The 25,999-nt window shown below is 39.6% G+C and overlaps 1 protein-coding gene across 1 annotated transcript; it reads left to right on the top strand.

Moving 5' to 3' along the window:
• The first annotated feature begins 436 nt into the window (after positions 1-436).
• Positions 437-25,438, top strand: LOC127946283 (elongation of very long chain fatty acids protein 2). The gene is made up of 6 exons (XM_052542751.1): positions 437-3,548; positions 3,666-3,743; positions 3,932-4,103; positions 4,364-4,488; positions 4,643-4,777; positions 23,711-25,438. The coding sequence occupies exons 1-6, from the start codon at positions 3,369-3,371 to the stop codon at positions 23,831-23,833; spliced, it is 813 nt and encodes a 270-aa protein (XP_052398711.1). The 5' UTR covers positions 437-3,368; the 3' UTR covers positions 23,834-25,438.
• The last annotated feature ends 561 nt before the right edge of the window (positions 25,439-25,999 follow it).

Here is a 25,999-nt window from a genome sequence, read left to right as displayed (position 1 = left end):
ACATCAATGGTTTTAATTAAATGAGCACGTAATAATACTGTTGTTTCATCACAATGTGAAGTAAACCGGCAGGAGACAACAGAAACATTTATTTTCTAAAAATAACTTGCATTCAATCTCAAAAGAATGATTCTCCCATGTCTCTGGCTTTTAACATCTACAAAAACAAAACAAACAAATATTAATTTACTCTTAGTAAAAAAACAACAACAACCACAACTGATAACATGAATTTATGAAGTTTACTTGGCTTAAACGATCTTTCCCTCTCTTCCAAAGAAGCTGAGAAAACCTCCTCCTCACACAAGCAGACTTCTGTTCCCTTAACTCCAAAGTTAGTTTGAGTTCTGCAAAGAGGGACATCAATGGTTTCAATAAAATATGAACATATAATCACACTGTTGTTGCATCAAAATGTGAATTAAACAGGCAAGGACACAACTGAAACATTAATTTTCAAAAAAAAATAACTTACATCAGTCTAATAAGAATAAAGTTTTCTTGTCTCTGGATTTCAGCATCTACAAAAATAAACATTATTTTAGTCTTAGTAAAAATAAAGATATCTTGATGGAATTCATTTTACGCACCTTAAACCGTCTGTCCCTCTCTTCAGAAGAAGTTGAGAACACTGCCTCCTCCTCAGACAGTGTGTGACTCTCACACAAACAGCTTCTGTGTCTTTAACTCTCAGTGCAGACACAGTGAAGACACGACCTCGACAAGTCTGAAATATTACATGCAAAACATACTTTTGACGATTACCACTTCAACAGCCTCAAAATAATTATGCTAGTCTTTACCACACAATGCCGTTTCCTTTAGTAGACTAACGTACATTCATTTTAACCGCGAAAAATAAGACAACAAATTAACATAAGTGTAACCATAACCATAACAGTCTATTAACACTTCAAAAAGTGTAGATCATGTAAAATCTTACGTAAATATGACATAAGACATTCACAGACGTTATATTAAAAGTACCTCTTCCGTTCAGTAATGTTAAATGAGGCCGTTAAGACCTCCCGGTCTGAGGCAAAAACCGCGTCTGTTTTTTTAAAATATAACGTTAAGCTCCTTTGTTTCCGCCTTTCATAAAACCTTCCGCCTTTCATACAACCGGGTAAACAATAAACTATAACTTTAAGTTTTGAATCTTTAACTTACCATAATGTCTTTCACTTGCTTCTCATTTTTCTACGCTGAGAAAATGCCGGCTGTTCGCACTGGAGACGTACGATCTTAACGTGACGTGCGTGGTCTCCTTCACGTCCGCATTCTCAACCCAGCCCCCCTGGGTTAAAATCGCGACCAATTTTCAACCCAAACTTGGGTTAAAACAACCCAAAGTCCTACACAGCGGTCTAAACCCAGCATTTGGGTTGAAAAAATAACCCAGCATTTTTTTTTTTTTTGAGTGTAGCAGTTGTCATTTAGTCCTGACATCTGACATGTTGAAGACACAATGGATTACATTTGTTTTTGAAGGGAATGCGCCCCCAATCTACCTAAATGTGTCTGTTTGTGCAAATCATTCGAGATCCAGCTTCACCAATAGAAGGAGTATAAGGTTTTTTTAATGAATCTTTGTAAATCGCCTTTCCTAATAATGTGCTAATTAGCAAGTTTCAGGATGAATGCAGCTAAAACGAAGCGGCAAGGTAAGCAGAGCTCATTTGCATTCAAAGGAAAATGCTAAAAAACTACTTGCTCTAAAAAGGGCTGTTTTTGATGGTAAAAAAAGGGTGTTGTTTTACACTACCATTGAGAAATTTCAACTGAACTATGTTACAGACTTTTCATTAAGATCCTTTAGCAGTGGTTCTCAAACCTGTCCTGGAGTAGCCCCTGCCCTGCACATTTTGTGTTTCCCTCAATTATCACACCAGATTCAACTCATCAGCTCATTAGTTGAGACTGCAAGAGTTGAAATGGGTGTGTCAGATATAAGGAGACATACAAAACATGCAGTGCTGGAGGTAATTCATAGAGAGGCTTGAGAACCCCTGCCCAAAATAATTATATAAACTTGTGGGAAATGGGCATCCAATGACCCCTTTAAGTCTGATCAGTTTGAAAAGATATAGCAAAAAACTACACATTATGGTCCAGGTATCTGCTAAGTTCAGTTCTTTTAACATTAAAACCCTGGGAGGAGATACAGTCAGAAAATTTTTTATCTCAGAAGAAGAAGAGGAATAAGATTGTTTTAATAATAGTTTTCTATAGACCCTAAATGTCAATATGATATAAGTAGGCTTTATAGTTTGTGATCATCTAAGAAAAAAAAAAGAGAATAATTTAAAATATATTTCAGTATATCTTTATTTGGACTTCCTCACAATTTGAGTACATTAAGTACAAAATTAGTTGTTCCAATTTAACAGACTTTAATTTGACCCGTTTACTAAAAGTACAACTGTATTTTTATTTATTGTATTTTAAGTATATAAATATGTGAATTTGTCATATTCTTAAACTTTTAAATAAATGTATTTCAAATAGATTTTAGTATGTATGCAAGTGTTTTTTTTTCCACTAGGGAAGGCATGTGTAAAGGCTTTTAAATCGCTCACTTGGCCAAATTGTTAAGTGGCTAGGATTACTATTTTAGTCAAATTAATCACACTCAGTTTGATGTAAGGAATTTTTATGTGACATTTTAATTCATCAAAATAGATTGTTAAATCTTTTAAACTTATTAATGTAATACTTTTTGCATATTGTCATCAGATAGGTTCATGTTTTTATATATGAAATACAATGATACATTGGTGCCAGAAAGGTGCATGTGACTTTTTGGTTGGTTGTTTTTTTTTTTTTTTTTTATCAAAAATTTGTAGTTTTTTTTTTTTTCTCTCTCTGAATAAATGTTAAAATAGTGTTAAATAAGTATAATGTCATCCATGTGAGTACACATTTTTATTATTAAAGACTGAAATTAGTACACAGTCAGATCAAACTATGGTCACTTTTTTTTCACACCCTTCTAGTTCTCATCCCTCGATATGTGTGTTTGCTAGTAATTATTTCTTTATTTCTTTATTAAAAGAAGATAGTTTAAACTATTTGGTCCATCTTCTGCCATAGCTGTTTTTCTTGCCACATTAGGCTTACTTTTGATTACAAAATATAATGTTCAGTCAGCCTATAAAGAAATAGCTTTTTGGCTTTCAAAATCATATAGTTATGGCTACACAGTAATGTACTTTTATAGTAATAATGATGTTCTGCATAATGATATGGCATGTCACCAAGAAAAAAAAACAGTCATTTTTTCTAACAAGATTAAGTAACTTCTACAATTTATAATAAAGATGCTGTAAACAGTTTGATGATATCTGTGTTTGCTGTCAGATGCTCGTATGAGAGGATGGCTCCTACTGGATTCCTACACACCAACATTCTTGCTCACCATCACCTACCTCCTAACAATCTACCTGGGAACAAAATATATGAGAAACAGACCAGCATACTCACTGAAACACATTTTACTGCTGTACAACTTCTCTCTTACTATTTTGTCTTTATACATGCTGGTTGAGGTAAGTGAGCATACAGTATGTTTACATGTATGTATCTTTCTCATAGTAGCAAATTAGGTGCCTAATCTGTTGGTATCCGCTTTTCTTACCTAATGTTGTGTTTCGTGTGTTTGGTAGTTGATATCATCAGTCTGGTCTGCAGGTTATCGTCTTCAGTGTCAGGGTCTGCATGAAGCTGGTGAAGCAGATATCAGAGTAAGAAAAACAGCACTTTGCATTATTTATTTTAATATATCTACCTATACTTATTGCATTAATAACATTCAAGGCATATGTCAAAAAACAACAAGATCATCTGCTCTGTGTAAATAAGTCATTGTCATATTATCCTGTAAAGAACTGCATTTAACTTGCACTGAAAATGTCACATTTTACACTGATAGGTAGCGAAAGTGCTGTGGTGGTACTACTTCTCCAAGCTGATTGAATTTCTGGACACCATCTTCATTGTGCTGAGGAAGAAAAACAACCAGATCAGTTTCCTACATGTGTATCATCATGCCTCTATGTTTAATATCTGGTGGTGTGTCCTCAACTGGATACCCTGCGGACAGAGTAAGTGAGAATGAAGGACAAAGTTACATAAAGGAAAGGTCACAGTTTTAAGATATATTATTGACATTTCAAAAAAATTAGATTTAAAAAATGAGCTTAGATTTTGCTTTGTTTTAACAATAGCATAAAATAATAATCTTGAATACTTTCCGTACCCACGGTATGTTGCGTACCCATGCATAACTTGAAAGTTCTGTAATAAGTTTATATATATAGGTTATCATTCAGTTCAAAATGTATAATGCAACATCTTTTTCTAGGTTTCTTTGGGCCAACGCTAAACAGTTTCATCCATATCCTCATGTATTCTTACTATGGTTTGTCAACCATTCCATCCATGCACAAATATCTGTGGTGGAAACGCTACCTCACACAGGCTCAGCTGGTCAGTGTGCAACCTTTCCATCCAATTATACTTTGCTCTTACATTTAAATTTCCCTTCACATTTTCATGCTAATTTATATCATGTTCTGTTATTTTCATTGTATTACATATGTTAGAAGATTGTCTCCCAATAATGTTCTCCTCTTTGTCTCAGGTTCAGTTTTTATTAACTATAACACACACGATAAGTGCATGGGTCGTTCCTTGTGGTTTCCCTCTGGGCTGTCTGAAATTTCAAACCTTCTACATGTTCACACTTGTTGCCCTGTTTGTCAACTTCTACATGCAGGTACTACTCAGAACTTCTACTAATAAAAATAAATAAATTGACCTATTCTTTAGTAAATATAAACTTGAGAATGATGCCACCTAAGAGAAAAAGGTTCGGCTGTTCTGGCTCTCAAGGTCAAAATGTCCTGGAGAGTTTAGCTCTGACTCTAAGGCCAGTTTCATCACTGCATACGTCTGCGGCGCATTAAGCAGGATTTATACTTTAAACGCTTTGGCTCTGCTTTGCAAACAGCTGCTGACTGTGTGTGCACATGCAGGAATTAAGAAGGCATTTATACTTAATGTATTCGCCATTGAGGTATTCTTTAAAACGACAGGAGGAGCTAAAAACAAAATCATCCTTTAGATAAGCAGGAAGCACAGAGAAGTAGGAATTTTCCAGAATTATGTTAGTTCATTCAAGACGGTGTCCCACAAGCATTTGATAGATTGATCCGAACAGGGTGCTTAAAATAAAGACAAATGTGAATGCTTGTCTTGCCAAATACAAACTTTAGTCCCACAGTGATTGTAAGAAGAAAAAAAAAACGAACAAGAATTAAAGCTGTAAACGGCAATGAACGGGCCCTTGCACTCGGCTCACCGCCAGCTGGTGGCTTTAGTAAAACAGTGAACTGCAAGAACTATGCATTTAAAGTCATAAATATAGAGGAATATATCAAAACATTTATATGTGCCAATGTTCTTGCTGCCAGCTGGTGGCACTATGACTATAACTGTATTTTGGCATGTAGATTTCTTCAGTCCAGCACTTTTATCAAACACGTGAAATTTGGTGAAGATTTAACATGGTATGTATGAATTAGTATAAAGCATGATGTGTCCTATTACCAAGAGGTGGCGCTATGATTATATCTGAATACTGGCCTTTAGATTTATTCAGGCCTTGACTCTTTCCAAATATTTGAAGTAAAACATGATACTTCCTGTTGCTGGCAGGTGGAGCTATGGCTATAACTGAATATGGGGATGTAGATTTGGTCAGGTCAGGAGTCTTATCAAACATGTGAAGTTTGGGGGTAGTTTGGACATTTTATGAATGAGTTAAGGCAAGTCAAGTCAAGTCACCTTAATTTATATAGCGCTTAAAACAAAATACATTGTGTCAAAGCAACTGAACAACATTAATTCGGAAAAGAGTGTGTCAATAATGCAAAATGACAGTTAAAGGCAGTTCATCATTGAATTCAGTGATGTCATCTTTGTTCAGTTTAAATAGTGTATGTGCATTTATTTGCGATCTAGTCGCTGTAGATGAAGTGACCCCAACAAAGCAAGCCAAAGGCAACAGCGGCAAGGAACCGAAACTCCATAGGTGACAGAATGGAGAAAAAAACCTTGGGAGAAACCAAGCTCAGTTGGGAGGCCAGTTCTCCTCTGACCAGATGAAACCAGTAGTTCAATTCCAGGCTGCAGCAAAGTCAGATTGTGCAGAAGAATCATCTGTTTCCTGTGGTCTTGTCCTGGTGGTCCTCTGAGACAATGTCATTACAGGGGATCTGTATCTGGAGCTCTAGTTGTCCTGGTCTCTGCTGTCTTTCAGGGTAGTAGAGGTCCTTTCTAGGTGCTGATCCACCATCTGGTCTGGATACGTACTGGATCCGGCTGACTGCAGTGACCCTCTGATCTGGATACATACTGGATCTGGTGGCTACGGTGACCTCGGAATAAGAGAGAAACAGACAAATATTAGCGTAGATGCCATTCTTCTAATAATGTAGCAAGTACATAGGGTGTTATGGCAAGTGTTCCCGGTTCACCTAATTAATGCAGCCTAAAAATACTTTAAAGGGGGGGGGGGGGGTGAAATGCTATTTCATGCATACAGAGTATTTTTACACTGTTAAAGAGTTGGATTCCCATGCTAAACATGGACAAAGTTTCAAAAATTAAGTTGTACGTTTGAAAAAAAAAACTTTCCGAAACTTGTGACAAACCGGAAGGAGTCCTTCCGGTTTGTCACAAGTTTCGGAAAGTTTTTTTTTGTATGGGTCTGTGTGACGTTAGATGGAGCGGAATTTCCTTATATGGGTCCTAAGGCCACTTCTCCCGGAAGAGTGCACGCTTATGTAGAGCAGAGACGAGACATTCACTGACCAGAACGAGAGCGTCGCGAAATGTCACAAAAGAAGTGTGTTTTTGGTTGGGAGGGCAAGACAACCCTGCACAGATTACCAAAAAAAAAAAAAAAAAAAAAAAAAAAAAATCAAGGGACCAGTGGACGGAGTTTATTTTTAAAGAGCATCGACGGAGTTGTGCAAGTGTTTTTGTTTATTCCCTGCATTTCGAAGATGCTTGTTTTACAAACAAGGCCCAGTTTGACGCCGGATTTGCATATAGTTTATTTCTTAAGGATAATGCATTCCCAACGAAAAAGGGTCACGATCGTGTGTTGGAACCACAGGCGGTGAGTAAAACTGCTTCAAATATCTCTGTGTTGTTAACTTGGCTATCGGCACGTAAGCACATCAAGTAAACATCTTGTGCACCTTTAAAGAAAAAAAAGACGACATAAAGTGGAACTTAGCCATTTTCCAAGTGTAACGGAGGCCAGCGAGTAGTGGCTGTGCAGGTAAACCTCCCCGATCTCAAGAGATGCACTAGCAACAGACGCTAGTGGCTGTAGCCCTTTAGCCTCCTTGTTAGAGGAGACCGGGGTTCGAGCCCCGCTCAGAGCGAGTGCGAAGGAAAACGCAAAAGCCTACTCGCGCTCGTGATTCTTTAGCTCCGCCCACACGTCACGCCTACAGCCGCTCATGTTTTTCTGAAAAAAATCGGCACAGACTATTTTTCTCTTATAAATATAACAAAACTAAAGACTTTTTGGAGATATGAAGGATGCAGTACTACTCTATAGGTACTCAAGATTAACAGGAGCTCAAATTGGGAATGTTTTTTTATTATTATTTTATTAATAATGCAGGTTAAAATTAAATAAAATTAAAATTAAAATACGGGAGATTTACGGGAAAATACTAATATGGGAGGACGGTGGGAAAGAAGGGTAAAATACGTGACTTTCCCGGCCAAAACGGGATACATGACAGGTTTTTATTTATTTATTATTTTTTTTATTTAATTGCAGTTGAAAGAACAACAACATATTTGAAGCAACAGGGGGCAAACGGACATCATCACAAGAGGTTCTGTTAGAGACACAAATTTACAAGACATATTAAAGATAAAAAAAATAAAAATAAAAAAAAATTGTAAAGGAAAGAAAGGATAATTTAAAGACAGCTTAAAATAGACTCAATAATGTTACAAGTTTTTGAAGCCTTTGAGTTCAACGGATTTGACATATTCTTAAAGGAAGTAAAAAGGGACTTTATATCAGATGAAAACATTCTAAAGTTAGGTTTGCAATGGATGGCTCTGGCTTTATGTAGGTGAAATTTACCCAGAAGACAAAGCAATAAAACAATATGCTCCAGATTAATGTCCTTGGAGTGAAAATCTGACACAAAAATAATAGATTCTGTTAATTCTATCATTTTGTTACAGCATGAAAAAATTAACATGGTAACTTCAGACCAAAAGGATTTTGAGAATGGGCAATGATAAAACAGATGTAAAATAGATTCTTCATCAGAATTACAAAAAGAACACATTGAAGATATATTCTCAGAAAATCTGCTCAAAAATAAATTACAAGGGTAGTATCTATGAGCAATTTTGAAATGGAGTTCTTTAATTTTACTGGGGATAAATAATTTGTGAGAAAAGGTCCACAAGTTTTTTTTAAATCAGAGTTCGGATAACAGATCCTCCATTTAGATTGTGCTTTAGATGGGCATACTGGAGTTGAAGAAAGAGCATTTCTAATAAAAAATGTATATTATTATTAGTATAGATGTATATACTAAGATGGCGGCGCGCACTGACGCAGCGGCTCGAGGCTCCCAGTTACCCTGCACTTTTTTATGTATTTTATGTGTGTTTTGTTTTGTTTTTATACACCCATGCATAAGCAAGACAACCTACGATCGTCAAACATTGATAAACATCGGATTTGCAGCGAAAATGGATATTACAACTTCCTTTTCACGGACTCAAAACATTCCGCTGGAGATAGCGAGATCCCTGGGCGCCGTGTGGATTGTTGTCGGGTCTGGGAGGCGCCGGAGGCGGCGCAAGGAGAGAAAGCAGAAACGCAGATGCCGAGCAGGCCTGCTAGCCCGGCTAAGGAAACAGCCGCACCGACCTCCGCTACCTTCTATCTTCCTTGCAAACTCTAGATCCCTGGCGAATAAGATGGACGAGCTGCAGTCAATGATCGCCTATAATCACATCATACGTGAGTGCTGTCTGTTGATTTTTAGCGAAACTTGGCTACACCCGCAAATCCCCGATGCTGCAGTGGAATTAACAGGCCGTACCATCCATCGGCATGACCGGACCAAAGCCTCCGGTAAGAACAGAGGAGGTGGTCTCTGTGTTTATGTACTTCAAAATTGGTGTACAGACAGCAGAGTAATTGACACCTATTGCTCACCGGACCTAGAGGCCATTTGTGTTCAGTGCCGACCCTTCTATCTGCCACTGGAGCTAACAGTAGTCATTGTGACTGTTGTTTACATCCACCCAAATGCTAACGTTACCATGGCACTTGGTCAGCTTCAGCTTATGGTAAATAAACAACAGATGGCTCATCCGCACGGCGTTCATATCATTGCAGGGGACTTTAATAAAGCTCGCCTTAAGACTGTTCTCCCCAAATTTTATCAGCATGTCAAGTGTGCTACTAGGGGAGAAAACATCTTAGATCATGTTTACTCCAACATTAAAAATGCCTACAGAGCATCTCCCCTCCCCCACCTCGGACAGTCAGACCACCTCTCTCTGCTTCTCTCCCCAGCCTACACCCCCCTCAGGAGACAAACAAAACCAGCCATACAGACCATCACAGCCTGGCCCGAAAAGGCACTCATTCAGCTGCAAGACTGCTTCGCATGCACAGAATGGAGTATTTTTGAAGATCAGAACCTGGACACACACACTGAGTCTGTCCTCTTTTACATCAAGTGTTGTATTGGAAACGTCACAGAGGAAAGACCTATACGGATCTTCCCAAACAGGAAGCCCTGGATGACAAGTGAAGTCCAGACTCTGATCAGAGCCCGTAACCTGGCCTTCAAGACAGGAGACAGAGCTCTATACAGCACTGCCAGGGCGGACCTGAGGAGGGGTATTAAGCAGGCCAAGGATTCTTATAAGGGGCAAGTAGAGGGTCATCTGACTGATAATAACCCGCGACAGATGTGGAGGGGTATACAGGCCTTAACCAACTATAAAGGCCACCCCCCCTCTACATCCTCCAGCAGCAGCATCCTGGTGGGGGAGCTAAACAGCTTCTTTGCCCGGTTTGAGACCAATACCATACATCGGCAGTCACTGCCCCTCCCACCCGGCTCCAGCAGTTCATCTCTCTCTCTTCAGGAGCATGAGGTTAGGAAGTACCTGAGAGAAAAGCTGCTGGTCCAGATGGCATCCCAGGAGCGGTGGTTAAAGCATGTGCAGACCAGCTGGCAGGGATCCTCACAAAACTTTTCAATCTCTCCCTGACACATGCCACTATTCCCACATGTCTGAAGGCCTCCATTATTATTCCCATTCCCAAAAAAACAGCCATAGACACCTTAAATGACTATAGACCCATCGCTCTGACGTCTGTAATTATGAAGTGCCTGGAGTGATCAGTCTCCCAGCACATTAGAGACTGCCTACCCCCTTTCTTCGACCCCTACCAGTTTGCCTATCGGGCAAACAGGTCCACAGAGGATGCTATAGCCCTTACACTTCATACAGCGCTGAGCCATCTGGAGAACAAGAACAGCTATGTAAGGATGCTCTTCGTGGACTATTGCTCAGCTTTTAACACAATTATTCCGGACATTCTTCACAGTAAACTGTTACAGCTGCAGATCCCCCTCTCCACCTGTAACTGGATTAAAAACTTTCTAACGAGCCGTCCACAATCCGTGAGATTAGGCCCACATCAATCCTCCACACTAACGCTGAGTACTGGCTCTCCTCAAGGCTGCGTTTTGAGCCCACTGCTGTATGGACTGTACACCTATGATTGCTCTCCAATTTATCCAACTAACCATATTATAAAATATGCTGATGACACCACAGTGGTTGGATGTATTTTTAATGGGGATGAGTCAGCTTATAGGGCAGAGGTGAAGGTTTTACCGCGCTGGTGCTCAGAAAATAACCTGACTTTAAATATTTCAAAAACAAAAGTTAATTCTGGACTTCAGGAAGCACAGACAGGATTAAACCCCCCTCCTCATAAATGGAGCCCAGGTGGAAATTGTCACCAACTTTAAGTTTCTGGGCACCTACATCTCTTCTGACTACTCGTGGACCCACAACATCAGGGCCCTGGTTAAGAAGGCCCAGCAGCGGCTACACTTCTTACCTGTCCTCAGAAAGAACAATATGGACACAAAGCTGCTGCTGGCTTTCTATAACTCCTCTGTGGTGAGCATATTCACATATTGTTTAAGCGTTTGGTATGCAGGCTCAACCGATGAGGATAGAAAAGCAGTGCAGAGGGTCATTAACACTGCCCAGAAGATAATTGGCTGTCCTCTGCCCAGCCTGGAAAACATATCCACATCCTGCTGTCTCAGAAGAACCAAAGCCATCACTACTGATTTCTCACACCCTGCCTACCGCTTGTTTGATCTGCTGCCCTCAGGGAGACGGTACAGGTCAACCAAATCACATTCTAGTAGGATGACAAACAGTTTTTTCCCCTGGGCTATACGAACTGCAAATACTCATGGTTTTACACACACAAACTCTTAAAGGAAATTAATTCTTAATCGCCCCAAGGCAATAAGTCAAGTACTTTTGCATTCTCTTGTTTTTAAAATAACTATAAATAATCAAAGATTTTTATTAGCTGCTATGTATATGAAAAATGTTAGGAAGACATAGGTGTATATATATATATACTTTTTATACTATTTTGCACATATTTATTACTGTTTATATTAAATTATTACATTTATGAGTGAATATTGTTTGTTTGTCTGCCATAGTTTTATGTATGTTGTTTTTATGTATCTTGATGGGTGAGGGAGCAGCCCTAGTTTCGTTGTACCTTCACAGTGCAATGACAATAAAAGGCTATTCTATTCTATTCTATTCTATTCTCTATTCTATTGCATTTTTTATCAAATAAATAAACACCATTAACTGCAAGTGTAGGAAAATAGTTGTTTACAGAGCCATAACATAAATGCGCTTTAAACAAAGTTTTTAAACTGACAGGTATACTTTTAGTCACCTTATTAAAATCTCTTAGTGAGATTGTTGCACCTTTGAAAGACACAAAGTCCGGAAAGGAAAGAAGGTCCCCATCAGCATTAAACAAATCAGAAACAAAAAAGATAAAAGTTTGAAGACTAGATTACGGATCCAAAACCAGGGTAACTCGTTATTAGACAAACAATTCTTGATCCAATTAATTTTGAAAGTCTGGTTAATTATATTAAAATCTAAAGCATTAAGACCACCCTCCTTATAGTTTCTTATTATAGATTCCTTTGAACATATTCGGTCTTATTTTTCCAAATAAAACGGAATAGCAGAGAGTTAATCATTTTAACTGTTTTTTGATCAACATAAAGGGAAAAAGCAGGATAAACTAGGCGTGAAATGCCCTCAGCCTTAGTCAGGAAAGGATGAAAGTTGTGATCCTTGGCTGAAAGTTGTGATGGAGACGCTCTGAATCAGATTTGCAGATATCAACCCCTAGATATTTTACATGACGCTTTACAAGAATACCATGAACAGAATTTTTATTGGAATCGTGTGTAATGTTCTGCCTGAGTTTCCCTGGTTTCACCACTGGATGGCGTACTTTCAACCCCAGATCACCTCTTTATTAGAGACTTGTAGCACACCTGTATTGATTCTTTGCTAATTGCACACCCTATTTAAATGCCTCACTGACTATTGTTCTTGTTCAGTCCTAAAGTCTTTTTGACTGTGATGCTGCCAAGGATTTTCGGTTAGAGAATTTAGCTGTCTTCTGTTGAGTGTTGCTTTGAACTTCTCTCTTGTCTGACATTTAAGGACAGAGTTTTTTTTTGTTTTGAGTAAAGAACTTTAGGAGTCAGACTCTGAGCCTCTTGGTTATTTCCTCTGCATCTGGGTTAGACCTGCTTCAGTGGAGCAGTGGTTAGTGCCAAGGTTATACACACCACATACCTTGAGTTCGATCCCCATCTGGATCATAACAGTAGGACTGAACAATTGATACGAGCCCAGCAGAGGAGAACCAACCTTTATCAAATGCAGAGCCTTGAATCCTTGCTGCTGTTTCAAGCCAGGCAGCCACCATGGAACGACACGAACAAGTACTTGCACAACAAGAGGTGGCGGTTTCAAAACTGGGTCAGGCGATCACAGAGATCCTACAACATCTTCAGTCTCTTTCAAACCAACAGCAGGAGGCTGAGTCTCAACCCCAGGTCCCACCAGCACCTCCTATCACTGCAGTGCAAGGTTCAGATGTCCACCTTCCTCATCCTGAAAGGTATAATGGAAGCCCCGGCAGATGTAAGGGCTTCCTCACCCAGTGCTCCTTGAACTTTGAATTGCAGCCAAATAGATTCCCAACAGCACGTAGTAAAGTGGCTTATATTATTACTCTTTTATCTGGGAAAGCCCTTGCCTGGGCAACTGCCTTGTGGGAGCAGTCTCCACAACCAGTAGTTTGTTCAGATTACAGGCGCTTTATGGAGGAGATGAGGCGAGTGTTTGATCATCCTGTGTGTGGACGTGAGGCTGCTAGCCGCCTACTTCAGTTGACCCAGGGTTCTCAAAGTGTTGCTGAACTAGCTGTGGAATTTCGAACTCTAGCTATGGAGAGTGGCTGGAACCAAGAGGCACTAACTGTGGCATTCACTTGGGTGCTGGCTGATGATATTAAGGACGAACTGGCAGCCCGGGACCCTGTGACAGACCTAGAATCCCTGATTGATATGGCCATTAGACTAGACAATCGCCTTAGAGAGGGGCGTAGAGAGCGCACTGAAACTTCTAGAAATGTCCCCAGTCAAAGATCCTTGGCACCCCTCATGTCTCCTGACCTCCCTGCCACGTATGTAACATGCACTGAGGAACCAATGCAGCTGGGCCGGTCACGGCTCACCCGTTCCGAGCGGGACCGCAGGATGAAAGAGAGGTGCTGCCTGTATTGTGGTGAGTCTGGCCACTTTCGAGCTTCCTGCCCAATTCTTTCGGGAAAAGCCAACTCTTGTCCAGGGAAGGGAGGACTGTGACGAGAGAAGCAACCTCTCCCCACTCAATTTCTTCTGGGGCTCTCGTGAATACTCATCTTTTATGGAAAGATCAGTCACATCCTCTAAAGGCATTCATAGACTCTGGGGCAGCTGGTAACTTTATGGATTTGGAAGTCGCCAGACGTCTTAAAGTACCTCTCACCAACCTTGATGACCCCCTGACTATCACTGCACTAGATGGGAGGCCTCTGGGGTCTGGACAGGTGAGTCTGCGCTCTATTCCTTTATATCTCCGGATTGGGGGTCACCTAGAAACTATACAGTTTTATGTAATCAAGTCACCAGAATTCCCTTTAATTCTGGGGTTCCCTTGGCTGGTCCTTCATAATCCCCAGATAGACTGGCCCTCCAGTAACATTCTCAAATGGGTCTGACTGTGATAAGTGTCTCTCTGCCTCATCTCTTGGAATATCTGTTTCTCCCGAGTTACTTCAGGCTACCCCCAGCTGGTTAATGACTGCTCTACAGTTACCAAGGACTTCTCCAGAGTTTTCATGTGTTCCCCTAGACTATGCAGACCTGTTAGAGGTATTCAGTAAAGAGAAGGCTTTGTCTTTGCCACCGCACAGACCGTACGATTGTTCCATCGACTTGTTGCCTGGTACGTGCCCACCAAGAGGGAGATTGTTTTCCCTTTCGGCACCAGAGAGGAAGGCCATGGAGGATTACATACAGGCGTCTCTGGCATCTGGCTTTATTCGCTCCTCAACATCACCAGCTGGAGCTGGTTTCTTTTTTGTTGCTAAGAAGGATGGTGGGCTCCGACCTTGTATAGATTACAGGGGCCTTCATAAGATTACCATAAAGAACCGCTATCCTCTTCCATTAATGTCTACTGCCTTTGAGTTACTCCAGGGGGCTACTATATTTACTAAACTGGACCTTTGCAACGCATATCATCTGGTCCGCATCCGTACTGGTGATGAATGGAAGACTGCTTTTAATACATCCACTGGCCATTATGAGTATCAAGTTATGCCTTTTGGTTTGGTAAATGCTCCTGCGGTATTTCAGACTTTGATTAATGATGTGCTAAGAGACATGCTAAACAGATTTGTATTTGTATACTTGGATGACATTCTTATCTTTTCCAAGAACCCCCAGGAACACGTGCAGCATGTTCGCCTGGTCCTCCAGCAACTCCTGAGAAACCATCTCTTTGTCAAACTGGAGAAGAGTGAGTTTCATGTTCAAAAGGTTTCCTTTTTGGGTTTCATTGTGTCTAAAGGACAGATCCAGATGGACCCTGCAAAGACCCAAGCAGTTAGAGATTGGCCTCAGCCCACCTCCGCCAAGCAGGTACAACGTTTTCTTGGCTTTTCCAATTTCTATCGAAAGTTCATTAGAAATTTCAGTGCGATAGCTGCTCCACTTACGGCTCTAACTAGGAAGAGTGTTAAGGGTTTCCAGTGGACAGATGAGGCTGAAAAGGCTTTCTGCAAACTGAAAGACAGATTCACCTCAGCACCCATGCTTACTATTCCAGACCCTGAGTTACCCTTCATAGTGGAGGTGGATGCTTCAGAGGTAGGAGTAGGAGCTGTACTTTCCCAGCGAGCCATAAAAGACAGCAGGTTACATCCATGTGCTTTCTTTTCACACAAGCTCTCATCTGCGGAAAGAAATTATGATATAGTAACAGGGAGTTGTTAGCGGTCAAACTAGCATTGGAGGAATGGAGGCACTGGTTGGAGGGAGCCAAACACTCCTTTGTAGTATGGACCGATCACAAGAATCTAGCCTATATCCAAGAAGCCAAGAGACTTAACTCTCGCCAGGCCCGATGGGCTTTATTCTTTAACCGATTTGATTTTGTTCTCTCCTATCGACCAGGATCAAAGAATCAAAAGCCTTATGCTCTTTCTAGGCAGTTTGACCCACCCAACATGACCTCAAGCCCAGTAAGGATCATCCCCCCCCTCCAAGATTGTGGCACCAGTCAGATGGGGAATAGAGTCCATCGTCAGAGAGGCACAGCAGCAGGAGGCTGACCCAGGTAATGGACCTCCAGGCCGTCTCTTTGTACCTAAAGCAGTGCGGTCTGATGTTTTGCAGTGGGGACATTCCTCATCAATTACATGCCACCCAGGATCTAGTAGGACCCTAGAATTCATTGGCAGACGTTTCTGGTGTCCTAGGGTGGCTGAAGACATCAGAGCCTATGTGGCTGCCTGCTCAGTTTGTGCTCAGCATAAGGATTCCAGATCCCGCCCACATGGTCTCCTGCTACCCCTCCCTGTTCCTGCTCGGCCATGGTCACATATTTCTATGGTCATTGTAACGGACCTACCACCTTCACAAGGTAACAAAGTGATCCTGGTAGTGGTGGATAGATTTTCAAAGGCTTGCCACCTTGTACCACTCCCAAAACTTCCTTCGGCTCCACAAACTGCTGAGATTGTTTTGCAGCATGTGTTTAGGTTGCATGGTTTTCCCCAAGATGTTGTGTCAGACCGTGGTCCCCAGTTTGCTTCCAGGTTCTGGAAGGCCTTCTGCCAGCTGATTGGAGCTACAGCCAGTCTATCATCAGGGTTTCATCCCCAGTCTAATGGACAGACGGAACGAACTAATCAACAGATTGAGACAACTTTGAGATGCCTGGTCTCATCCAACCCAGCGTCCTGGAGTAAACACCTAATTTGGGCGGAATTCGCACACAATACTCTTCGCCATTCCTCAACGGGTATGTCACCTTTTGAGTGTCAATATGGGTTTCAACCTCCTCTGTTTTCTGAGCAGGAGTCTGAGGTGGGAGTCCCAGCTGCCCAACATCTGTTTCAACGCTGTCTCAGGGTATGGAGGAGGGCCCGGGCTGCGCTTCTTAAGGCTTCACAGCTACAACAGCAACGGGCCAACCGTCGGCGCAGACCAGCACCAACTCTGCGTCCAGGGCAGAAAGTCTGGCTTTCAAGCAAGGACCTTCCCCTCAAAGTTGAGTCAAAAAAATTGGCTCCAAGGTTCATAGGACCATTCAAGGTTATAAGGAAAGTAAATCCTGTTTCATACCGGCTTCTGCTACCCAAGTCCTTACGTGTTCATCCCACCTTTCATGTTTCACGTTTAAAGCATGTTAAATAGAGCCCTCTGTTTCCTGCCACCAGGCCACCCCCAGCACCACGCATCATCGATGACCAGCCGGCATACACTGTCCGGCGGCTACTGGACTCTCGGCTGGTTCGTGGAAGACGTCAGTACCTTGTGGACTGGGAGGGATTTGGGCCAGAGGAGCGGTCTTGGGTCCCTGCTCGCCACATACTGGACAAGAGTCTTATTAAGGACTTCATTCGGCTCCACCCGACCCCAGCTGTTGGGAACGTCAGGAGCCGTTCCAAAAAGAGGGGATTCTGTAATGTTCTGCCTGAGTTTCCCTGGTTTCACCACTGGATGGCGTACTTTCAACCCCAGATCACCTCTTTATTAGAGACTTGTAGCACACCTGTATTGATTCTTTGCTAATTGCACACCCTATTTAAATGCCTCACTGACTATTGTTCTTGTTCAGTCCTAAAGTCTTTTTGACTGTGATGCTGCCAAGGATTTTTGGTTAGAGAATTTAGTTGTCTTCTGTTGAGTGTTGCTTTGGACTTCTCTCTTGCCTGACATTTAAGGACAGAGTTTTTTTGTTTTGAGTATAGAACTTTAGGAGTCAGACTCTGAGCCTCTTGGTTATTTCCTCTGCATCTGGGTTAGACCTGCTTCAGTGGAGCAGTGGTTAGTGCCAAGGTTATACACACCACATACCGGAGTTCGATCCCCATCTGGATCATAACAGTCGTGAATATATAAAATTTCACTTTTTTGGGGGATTTACTACTAATCCTGAAGCTTTGGAGAAAAGAATAAATTAATTGAAGGCAACAGAAACTTGTGAATCATTATTAAGAAAAAGACAAGCGTCATCAGCGAACTGACAAATTATCAATGTATTCCCTTCAATATTTATACCTTCAATATTGTAGTGTTTTATATGCAAACTTAACAGCTCGGCGGCTAATAGAAAAAGAAAAGGAGAGATGGGGCATCCCTGGCGAATACCTTGACCCACCGAAAACCGGGGAGAAGTGCCGGAAGCTAAGGAGACACAGCTATTAATACCGTTATATAGAGTACGAATCGCGTTAATAAAGGATCTACCAAAACCAAACTGATGAAGGGCTTCAAAAATAAAGGAATGCTCAACAGTATTGAATGCTTTATAAAAGTTAATAAACAAAATGAATGCATCTTTATTTATAGATTCGGAATAATCTAAAATATCTATAATTAATCTGATATTGTTAGAGATGTGTCTACCTTTTAGAAAACCAGACTGAGTGTTAGAAATGATGTCTGCTAAGCAAGACTTTAGCTTTTCAGCATATACAGAAGCTAATAATTTATAATCAGAGTTCAAAAGGGTGATCGGGCGCCAATTATCCAAAATATTGGGATCCTTATTAGGCTTAGGTATAAGACAAATGAGACCTTGTTTCATTGATTCTGCCAATTCACCATTGTTTATACACTCAATAAGGGCTTCGTAAAGAAGACACGTAATAGAGTCCCAAAAGACTTTAAAAAATTCAAATGGGAGCCCATCTGGCCCTGGAGATTTATTGTGTGGCATTCTTTTTACTATGTTATAAAGATCATCTATAGTAAAGGGTTCCTCACAAAGTTCTTTATTGTGGTCATTAATTTTAGGAATCACAGAATGAACCTTTTGGAAAAATAAAGATGAAGCAACAAGATCGAATGAAGAAGTGTATAAATTTTGATGATAATTAGAAACATGAGACGAGATCATGGAGGGGTCATTAGATAGTGAATTATTAATATTTAGAGAGGAGATCCTCTTATTACTTCCACGTTTTTTCTCTAGGTTGAAAAAGTAAGCAGAGTTTTTTTCCCCAAACTCGAGCCATTTAGCTCTCGATCTAATGAAAGTGCCTCTTGCTTTCTCTAAAAATAAATCATCCAGCCTGCTTTGTAAAGTATAAAGAGATTGCTTGACATCTTCTCCCTGGATGGGATTCATTAAAATTTGGCTCATCTTTCTAATTAAATCTGTAACTTCTTTATTTTTAACAGATGCTCTATTTTTTCCAAATTTTACGGAGAATTTTCTGCATTCATATTTAAATTGCTCCCATTTAGATGTGGCCGAGATATTAGCCTGAGACTTCACACTCTCTGCAATTTCCCTAATTTGCTGACAATATGATTCAGACAGTAAAAAAGAACAATTTAACTTCCAGTAACCAGGGCTAACTTTTCTTCTTTGCTTAGATTCATCATCAGAAAAAGTAATATCAATTGCTGCATGATCTGTTAGAGGTGAGGGTGAGATTTCTGCTGATGTCAAATATGAAATTAAAGAGTCAGATATTAGCCACAGGTTTATACGAGACTTTTGAGAAAGATCAGATTTAAACCAAGTGAACATGGGGCTATCGGGGTTTAAATATCTATGTGCATCAATCAGGTTCAGACATCTACATAACTTTCATATTAAGGGGTTAACACTGTTAGACACAGACCTAGATGGAAATCTGTCAGCAACCAAGTCTGGTGCTTCATTGAAATCACCACCAATTAATGTAAAGGCAGAGGGATACTTAAGTTTCAGATTATTTACATTAAAGATTATAATATCAAGAAGAGTTTTGTTGTTTGAAGAATTGTTGAACCCATATAAGTTAGCCATTATAAAGAGATTGTTATTCAAGAAAACAACTGAGATAATCCATCTTCCTATCCCTGAAGAAAGAGTTTCTACAATTTTTCCCTGAAATCCATAATCAGATAGAATAGCGACCCCACCTGACGAACTAGAGTTATGACAAAGATATAGAGCTTCCCCACTGGGTATGCCAGAACTTTTCATCATTCACACAAGAGTGTGTCTCTTGCAAAAAATAAACATCCCTTTTCATGGATTTACAAAACAAAAATAAAGCTTTTCGTTTATTTAAGTCACGTAGCCCCTGAACATTCAAAGAAAAACAAGAGAAATACGAACTAAAAATAGTAGTGGAACTCAACTCGGAGTAAATGGAACTGTTACAAACAGATACGACAAATAAAGTACTTCTTAGAAGATATGCAGAGCATAAAGCTCGAATTCCCAATAAAGTTTGGGAAGGTCAACACACTCTGTTGTGGACCCCGAAAGAAAAAAAAAAAAAAAAAAAAATACAATAAAAATGAAATAATAATAATAATAAAAAAGGTTAATACAAATATATATAGATATATTATATATATTTATAAAAATAAATAAATTGTAATCGGGTTTTGAAAAATCAAAGTGTAAGAGGTATACTATATATCATACACAGAAATTCTCTTCCCGTTAAAGAAAGCAACTGGCCCATTAAACCCAGCTTTCTTTCCTTCCTTTCTTGCCTTTTCAACGAGTGGCCAGAGTTTGTTTCTAGCCTCTTTGTCTTCCTGAGTGAGATCTTCCAGGATCCGAATTTTCTTCTGTTTCAGCAGCTCAGATCATTTGGCTTCTGCCCATATTGCATCACGGCAAGTGCGGGATAAAAACTGGACGATGATACGCCGTGGGATGGAGTTTCCAGACTTGGGGCCAAGTCTATGTGCGATGTCAACCATGTCCTGTAGTTTCTCCGCGGAGTGTGGAGAGAGGTTCCTGAAAAGCTCAATGATAACCATGCTTACGTTTTCCCCTTCACGTTCAGGTATCCCAGCTACACGGAGGTTCCATCTGCGTTTGTAGCAATCCAATCCGCTGCATTTCTCTTTTGAGAGACTTGTTCTCTTTTTCGAGGATCTCCACCTTTGATTGCAGACAAAGCACCTTCTCCGTCACGTCATCCACCTGTTTATTCATGGCTTCAAGCGAGCAGGTAAGCTTGCAGATTGAAGAGGTGTTTTCCTTCACCGAGGTCTCGACGGACTGCAGTTTTACCAACGACTCTTCTTGTAACTTGCTGACCTTTTCGATTGCCGTTAGCAGCACAGAGTTAGATATTGTGTCGGGGGTGTTCCTTCGAGATTTCTTCTGAGCAGGGGACTTACTAGGAGTGTCCGGAGAGCTCCCAAATGTATTTTCCAAGCGTCTTGCATAATTATGTACCTTTAGAGTATCGCTGTTTGCAGAAGCCTCAAAAGAAGCTGTATCCATATCTTCCTCCATGTTTTTAGCAACCGAGCTACTTAACTCAGGCGTAGAAAGTAACAAAAAAACAACAAAAATGGGGTCCCGAACTCGTTAAAGACAGTTTTAAAAGAGTATGCCGAACTTCCGCAACAAGTTATAGAAAAGAATGCTCATAGAAATTCAAAGCTTTAAGCACCGCACATAAATTAGAATAAGAGCGAGATAAAGTTGCTGTTAACGATTTATATATACATATACTTACACACAAACTGCATATTGTAATTTGAATTAAACTACTAACACAAAAATAACATATTGAAAGGTCTGCTGCTGGAGACTTGCCATTGGCTGTTGTATTTGAATAATTAATGAGGTAGGTATTTGCAAGGTTTGGGTGCTGTTTTGGGATGTTTTAACAGTCATTTATGAATATAATTATATTTAAAATTATGTTCTGTGTAATAATGCGTTGAATAATGAATTGTCTGAATCATTTCTGGAGGTAATGTGTTATGCATTTCTAGTGTTACCGTTGTAGTGATTACTGTTCCTCTGAGCCAAGTTCTGCTGAAACAACGTCATTATCACAATGATCTAAATCAATAACATGCAATATCAAACGTTTAATGCAAATTTGGTTAATTGTTCTGTGCGTTATGTTTAGGGGGGCACAAAAAGTCATTTGGGGGGGGGGGGCACTGCCCCCCGATGCCCCCCCTAGATGACGGGCCTGCATCCCAAATTGAATATTGATACCCATAGGCTTCCATACGCATCGAGTTATATTTATGTGCGAGTGTTTAATAGTTATATATGCACGGATCAAGTTTATATGTATATGCGAGTATGTGCAGGTGTGTTTGTATGCAGCGAGTTTATATGTATGCGCGAGTGTGTGTAGGTGTACATGCATGGATCGAGCTTATACATACACGCGAGTGTTTGTAGGTGTATGCCCATCAAGTTTATATGTATACGCAAGTTATTCACAAGTGTATATGCATACATTGCAAACATATGTATTGGTATTGATTTCATATTAGTGTTCATGTGTATTTCATATATTTATTTTTGAACATCCAGTAGTATGCATGTATATGGGAGTAATTTATAGGTGTATTTGCACGTGTTTTCATGTATGTATTCATAAGCGAAGTTTGATTTAAATCCTACGCAGCGCCTCAGTGTGCAACAGGCATAATCCAACATTAAAATTTAACCAAAGTAGGCCATTCAGGATTACTTGATAATAAAAGACCGATGTATGTGATTAGGGTAAGAGCTAAACACAGCAAGATAGTGCCCACCCGTTCGGTGAGGCGTTATTTCACCAAGTACAACATGTTTCTGGATCAACATCCTTGTTGATCCTGGAACAACATTCCAATCAGCCAATCAGAATAGAGATATAACTTTTCAGAACATATCTGTTTAAGGCTTACAATCAGGGTAAGGTGCTTCTACACTCGTTAATCAGCTATCATCTCCCACTGATTTTAGGAATAAATTATGTTTAGGGGTAGGGATTGGATTAAGTCTAGATTTTTGGACATGAATGGTGATCCAGGATCATCAAAAGATGTTGATCCAGGAACATCTTGGCTAAATCATGGCAACCCCTTTCTATCATATTAAAGTCAAAATTCTTATCAGACCAAGCCTGACCAAAGGAATTTTGACCCTTGGGCTTCTGATAAATTTGATAGTAAAGGTGACTTGGCAATTCTGCTGCATATTTAACTGAAAATTGGACCATGACTTTAGGGTGCCTCTTAAGTTTGACACTGGTTATTTCAGTAATTTTTCAATTTACTCTGACTAAAATGCTGCCTATTGATGGTTAGGATCATGCTTTAAGCAGGGTTCAGACTACAGGAGTTTTAAAATCCTATACGATTATTAAATCTGGTTGTAGCACACACACGAGGAAAATCTTGACAATTTAATTTCCTCAAATATTAAACGCACACACTACAAGATCTGAAAATCATGGTGCATCACGCACTAAGATTTTATAAAGATTTTCATGCCCGAGATCCTCACATGATCTCATGCAGCAGATCATCAATGACATTTCAGCAATGGTTACATATGTTAGCCAGAGTGTAAGCAGCTTTTACAAAAACTTCCACAAGCAGTTTCTCTATCTCCTCTATCCAGTGGACCCGTACAGCAGCTTGTTTTGCAGTTGAATATTGGCTATTATGAAAGTAATGACATGTTTGATATTAATCGGGTCAGCCACTATTTGTGTGAGAGCATATTGGGAGGTGGAAGATTTGATCTGCAAACACCCGACATTACGAGACAATCCATGCCAAACATAGGAACCGATTGAGATCCTCAAATAGTTGTTCTCCATTTCTCAGGAGGGGAAAATTGGGGATAAATCGGCCTATATCTCCTGTAGTGTGAGCCCAGCTTTAGTGCAGTGTGTGTGTGTGTTGTCATGCTTCCAGTCTTAGAAATTTACACAATAAATGGCTTTTCTCTGCAGACATACAGAAAGAGGAAGCTGGAGGGTGACAGAATTGCTGAGGTTGGAGATCTTAAAAACAGTCATTTTAATGGCCTTTCAGCCTCTCTCAACGGAGAAAACTCGAAACAGAAGCTGAAATGATGCCACAATATGGAGCAATATAGAATGCACTTCTCGATTCACTTATGCTGAATACTAGCACAATAGCAGCCATAATCATCTGATAATCAAAATGCAATTTTATAAATTTGAATATAACTTTTTAACCATTTTGTATCTTTGTTTTGCATATGTTCCACTCTAGCCAATAGAAATGCTGTACAATAATTTTGTAGAAAAATATTTTTCAAACTCTTATTCAAAATAAACACCTCTGTTATGGAGTACAGTATCTACTTTATTACACATATTTGGCAATTCATCTCTAATGACAAGAAAACATTCAGTAATATCCCCTAAATCACTATAACGATTTATTCTTCAACAAAGGAAGCCTTAGGCTACAAGTCTTAATCTGATATAACCATTCAGTGTGTAATTGAATGTACTGATATGTAGGATCTTATATCATAGCACTATTAATACACCTTTACCAAATTTTCATAATCAGATATGGATTGTTAGGTAAAAATGTCAAGTCCAATGAAAAATTCTGTATAAAATAAATTTGCATGATTGTTAAAAACCACATGAAAATGTTTGATGAATGCATTTGTTTGTTGTTGAGGGTTGGAGCTAAACATTGCAGGAAAGTGGATCTCAAGGGTCAGAATTGCCCACCCCTGATATATTTCCCATTTCAACAAGAGGAAATAACCCATTTGTTTAAACAGCCAGTTACCTTTAAATCAATGGCATAGCCATGAACCAGGATTTGTTACATCCTATTGCAAGTCTTGGCAGGTGTTTTCAGCAAACAGACCAACTCATCCTGCAGATCCAATAAAATGCTTTATAGAATGAGTTGTCAGTATTTTTGGTCTGTTTTTCTAGATCATCACGGTGTATATTTACTTTATTTTAATAGGAAGAACTGAATGTATGATACATGACCCATAATAGAACAATTTTATTGGATATGCAGGATGAGTTCAGTATTTTTGGTCTGTTTTTCTAGAAGATGACTGTATATATTTACTTTATTTTAATAGGAACACTGTAAAAAATTGTCCTGTAAATTAACGGTAGTATACTGGCAGCAGGGTTTCCAGCAGTGTACTGTAATTTTACAGTTTCCAGAATTACAGCTTTTCTGTAAATTAATGGTAATATACTGGCAGCAGGGTTTCCAGCTGTGTACCGCTATTTTACAGTTTTCTGAATTACAGCTTTTTTTGTAAATTAACAGTAATATACTGGCAGCAGGGTTTCCAGCGGTGTACCGTAATTTTTCAGGATCATTACTGTATTCTAGTTTTTTTTTTTTTTTTTTTCTAAACCGTAGAACTGGCAATTTTGCAAATCATTAACTTTATTAAAAATATCTGTATTTTAACAAATTCACAAACTGGCATTTCATTTATACTAAAAAGTGGCAGCAAATAGACCGAAAAGAGAAGACCAAGGGGGTATTTCTTATAGAACACTATTTATTTAAGTGCCCAACCAATAATTCAAATGCTTTCTCAAAAAAATAAAAATAAATAAGCAATCAAAATGGAAGAATCAGTCTTTGTATGTGTTAGAGAAAGATGAGATGAAGAGAGAAGAAAATTAACCAATTTACAAAACAGACAAAAGACAATGTGCAAAATGAACCCTGCAGAAGTCTGTGGACATATTTAAACTAATTTAAGTTGACCATATAAAATACAAAACAAACAGCCATTTTAGGTCTAGCTTTGTGCTATGAGTATGACAATGCATGGGCATGGGCTTGGAGTGTACGTTCCCCTAAAAACAGCCTTTAAGAAATGGCAAACAACTTCTGAACAAGAATCTTATTTTGGTGTAATAAGTCAAAACCTGGCAAGGATTTGTAGAACAGTCCAAGAACGTTTCAGAAGCATAAAACTTTCACCAACTCTGATGCAAGTGTAGCCAGGGAGGGGTGTAGTCTGAAACATAAACATTGAGAAAAATCCTTTTTAAAGTTAAAATAACATCAGCAGAATTTTAATAGAACGTAACAAAAAACATGTATACTGTATAATAATATAAAACATTTCAGAAACTTAGGACCCTACGATTTCCACGATGTGAAAAACATGGGAGGCAATCACGGAATCCAATCATGAAAACGGAATTAGGCAAATAATGTGGATTGTCACAGAATTTGTCACATTTGTGATGAATACAATAAAATAG

Source organism: Carassius gibelio, chromosome A24 (genome assembly GCF_023724105.1).
Source record: "Carassius gibelio isolate Cgi1373 ecotype wild population from Czech Republic chromosome A24, carGib1.2-hapl.c, whole genome shotgun sequence".
Taxonomy (NCBI): Eukaryota; Metazoa; Chordata; class Actinopteri; order Cypriniformes; family Cyprinidae; genus Carassius; species Carassius gibelio.
Note: the sequence above shows the minus strand (reverse complement) of the source record. Positions and strands in the feature narration are given on the sequence as shown.

Bases quoted from the DNA above. Each gene is read 5' to 3' on its own strand.
- LOC127946283 (XM_052542751.1), top strand. From the start codon at position 3,369: ATGAGAGGATGGCTCCTACTGGATTCCTACACACCAACATTCTTGCTC. The intron at 3,549-3,665 runs GTAAGTGAGCAT...TGTGTTTGGTAG, and splicing joins CTTTATACATGCTGGTTGAG to TTGATATCATCAGTCTGGTC. The intron at 4,778-23,710 runs GTACTACTCAGA...TTTTCTCTGCAG, and splicing joins TTGTCAACTTCTACATGCAG to ACATACAGAAAGAGGAAGCT.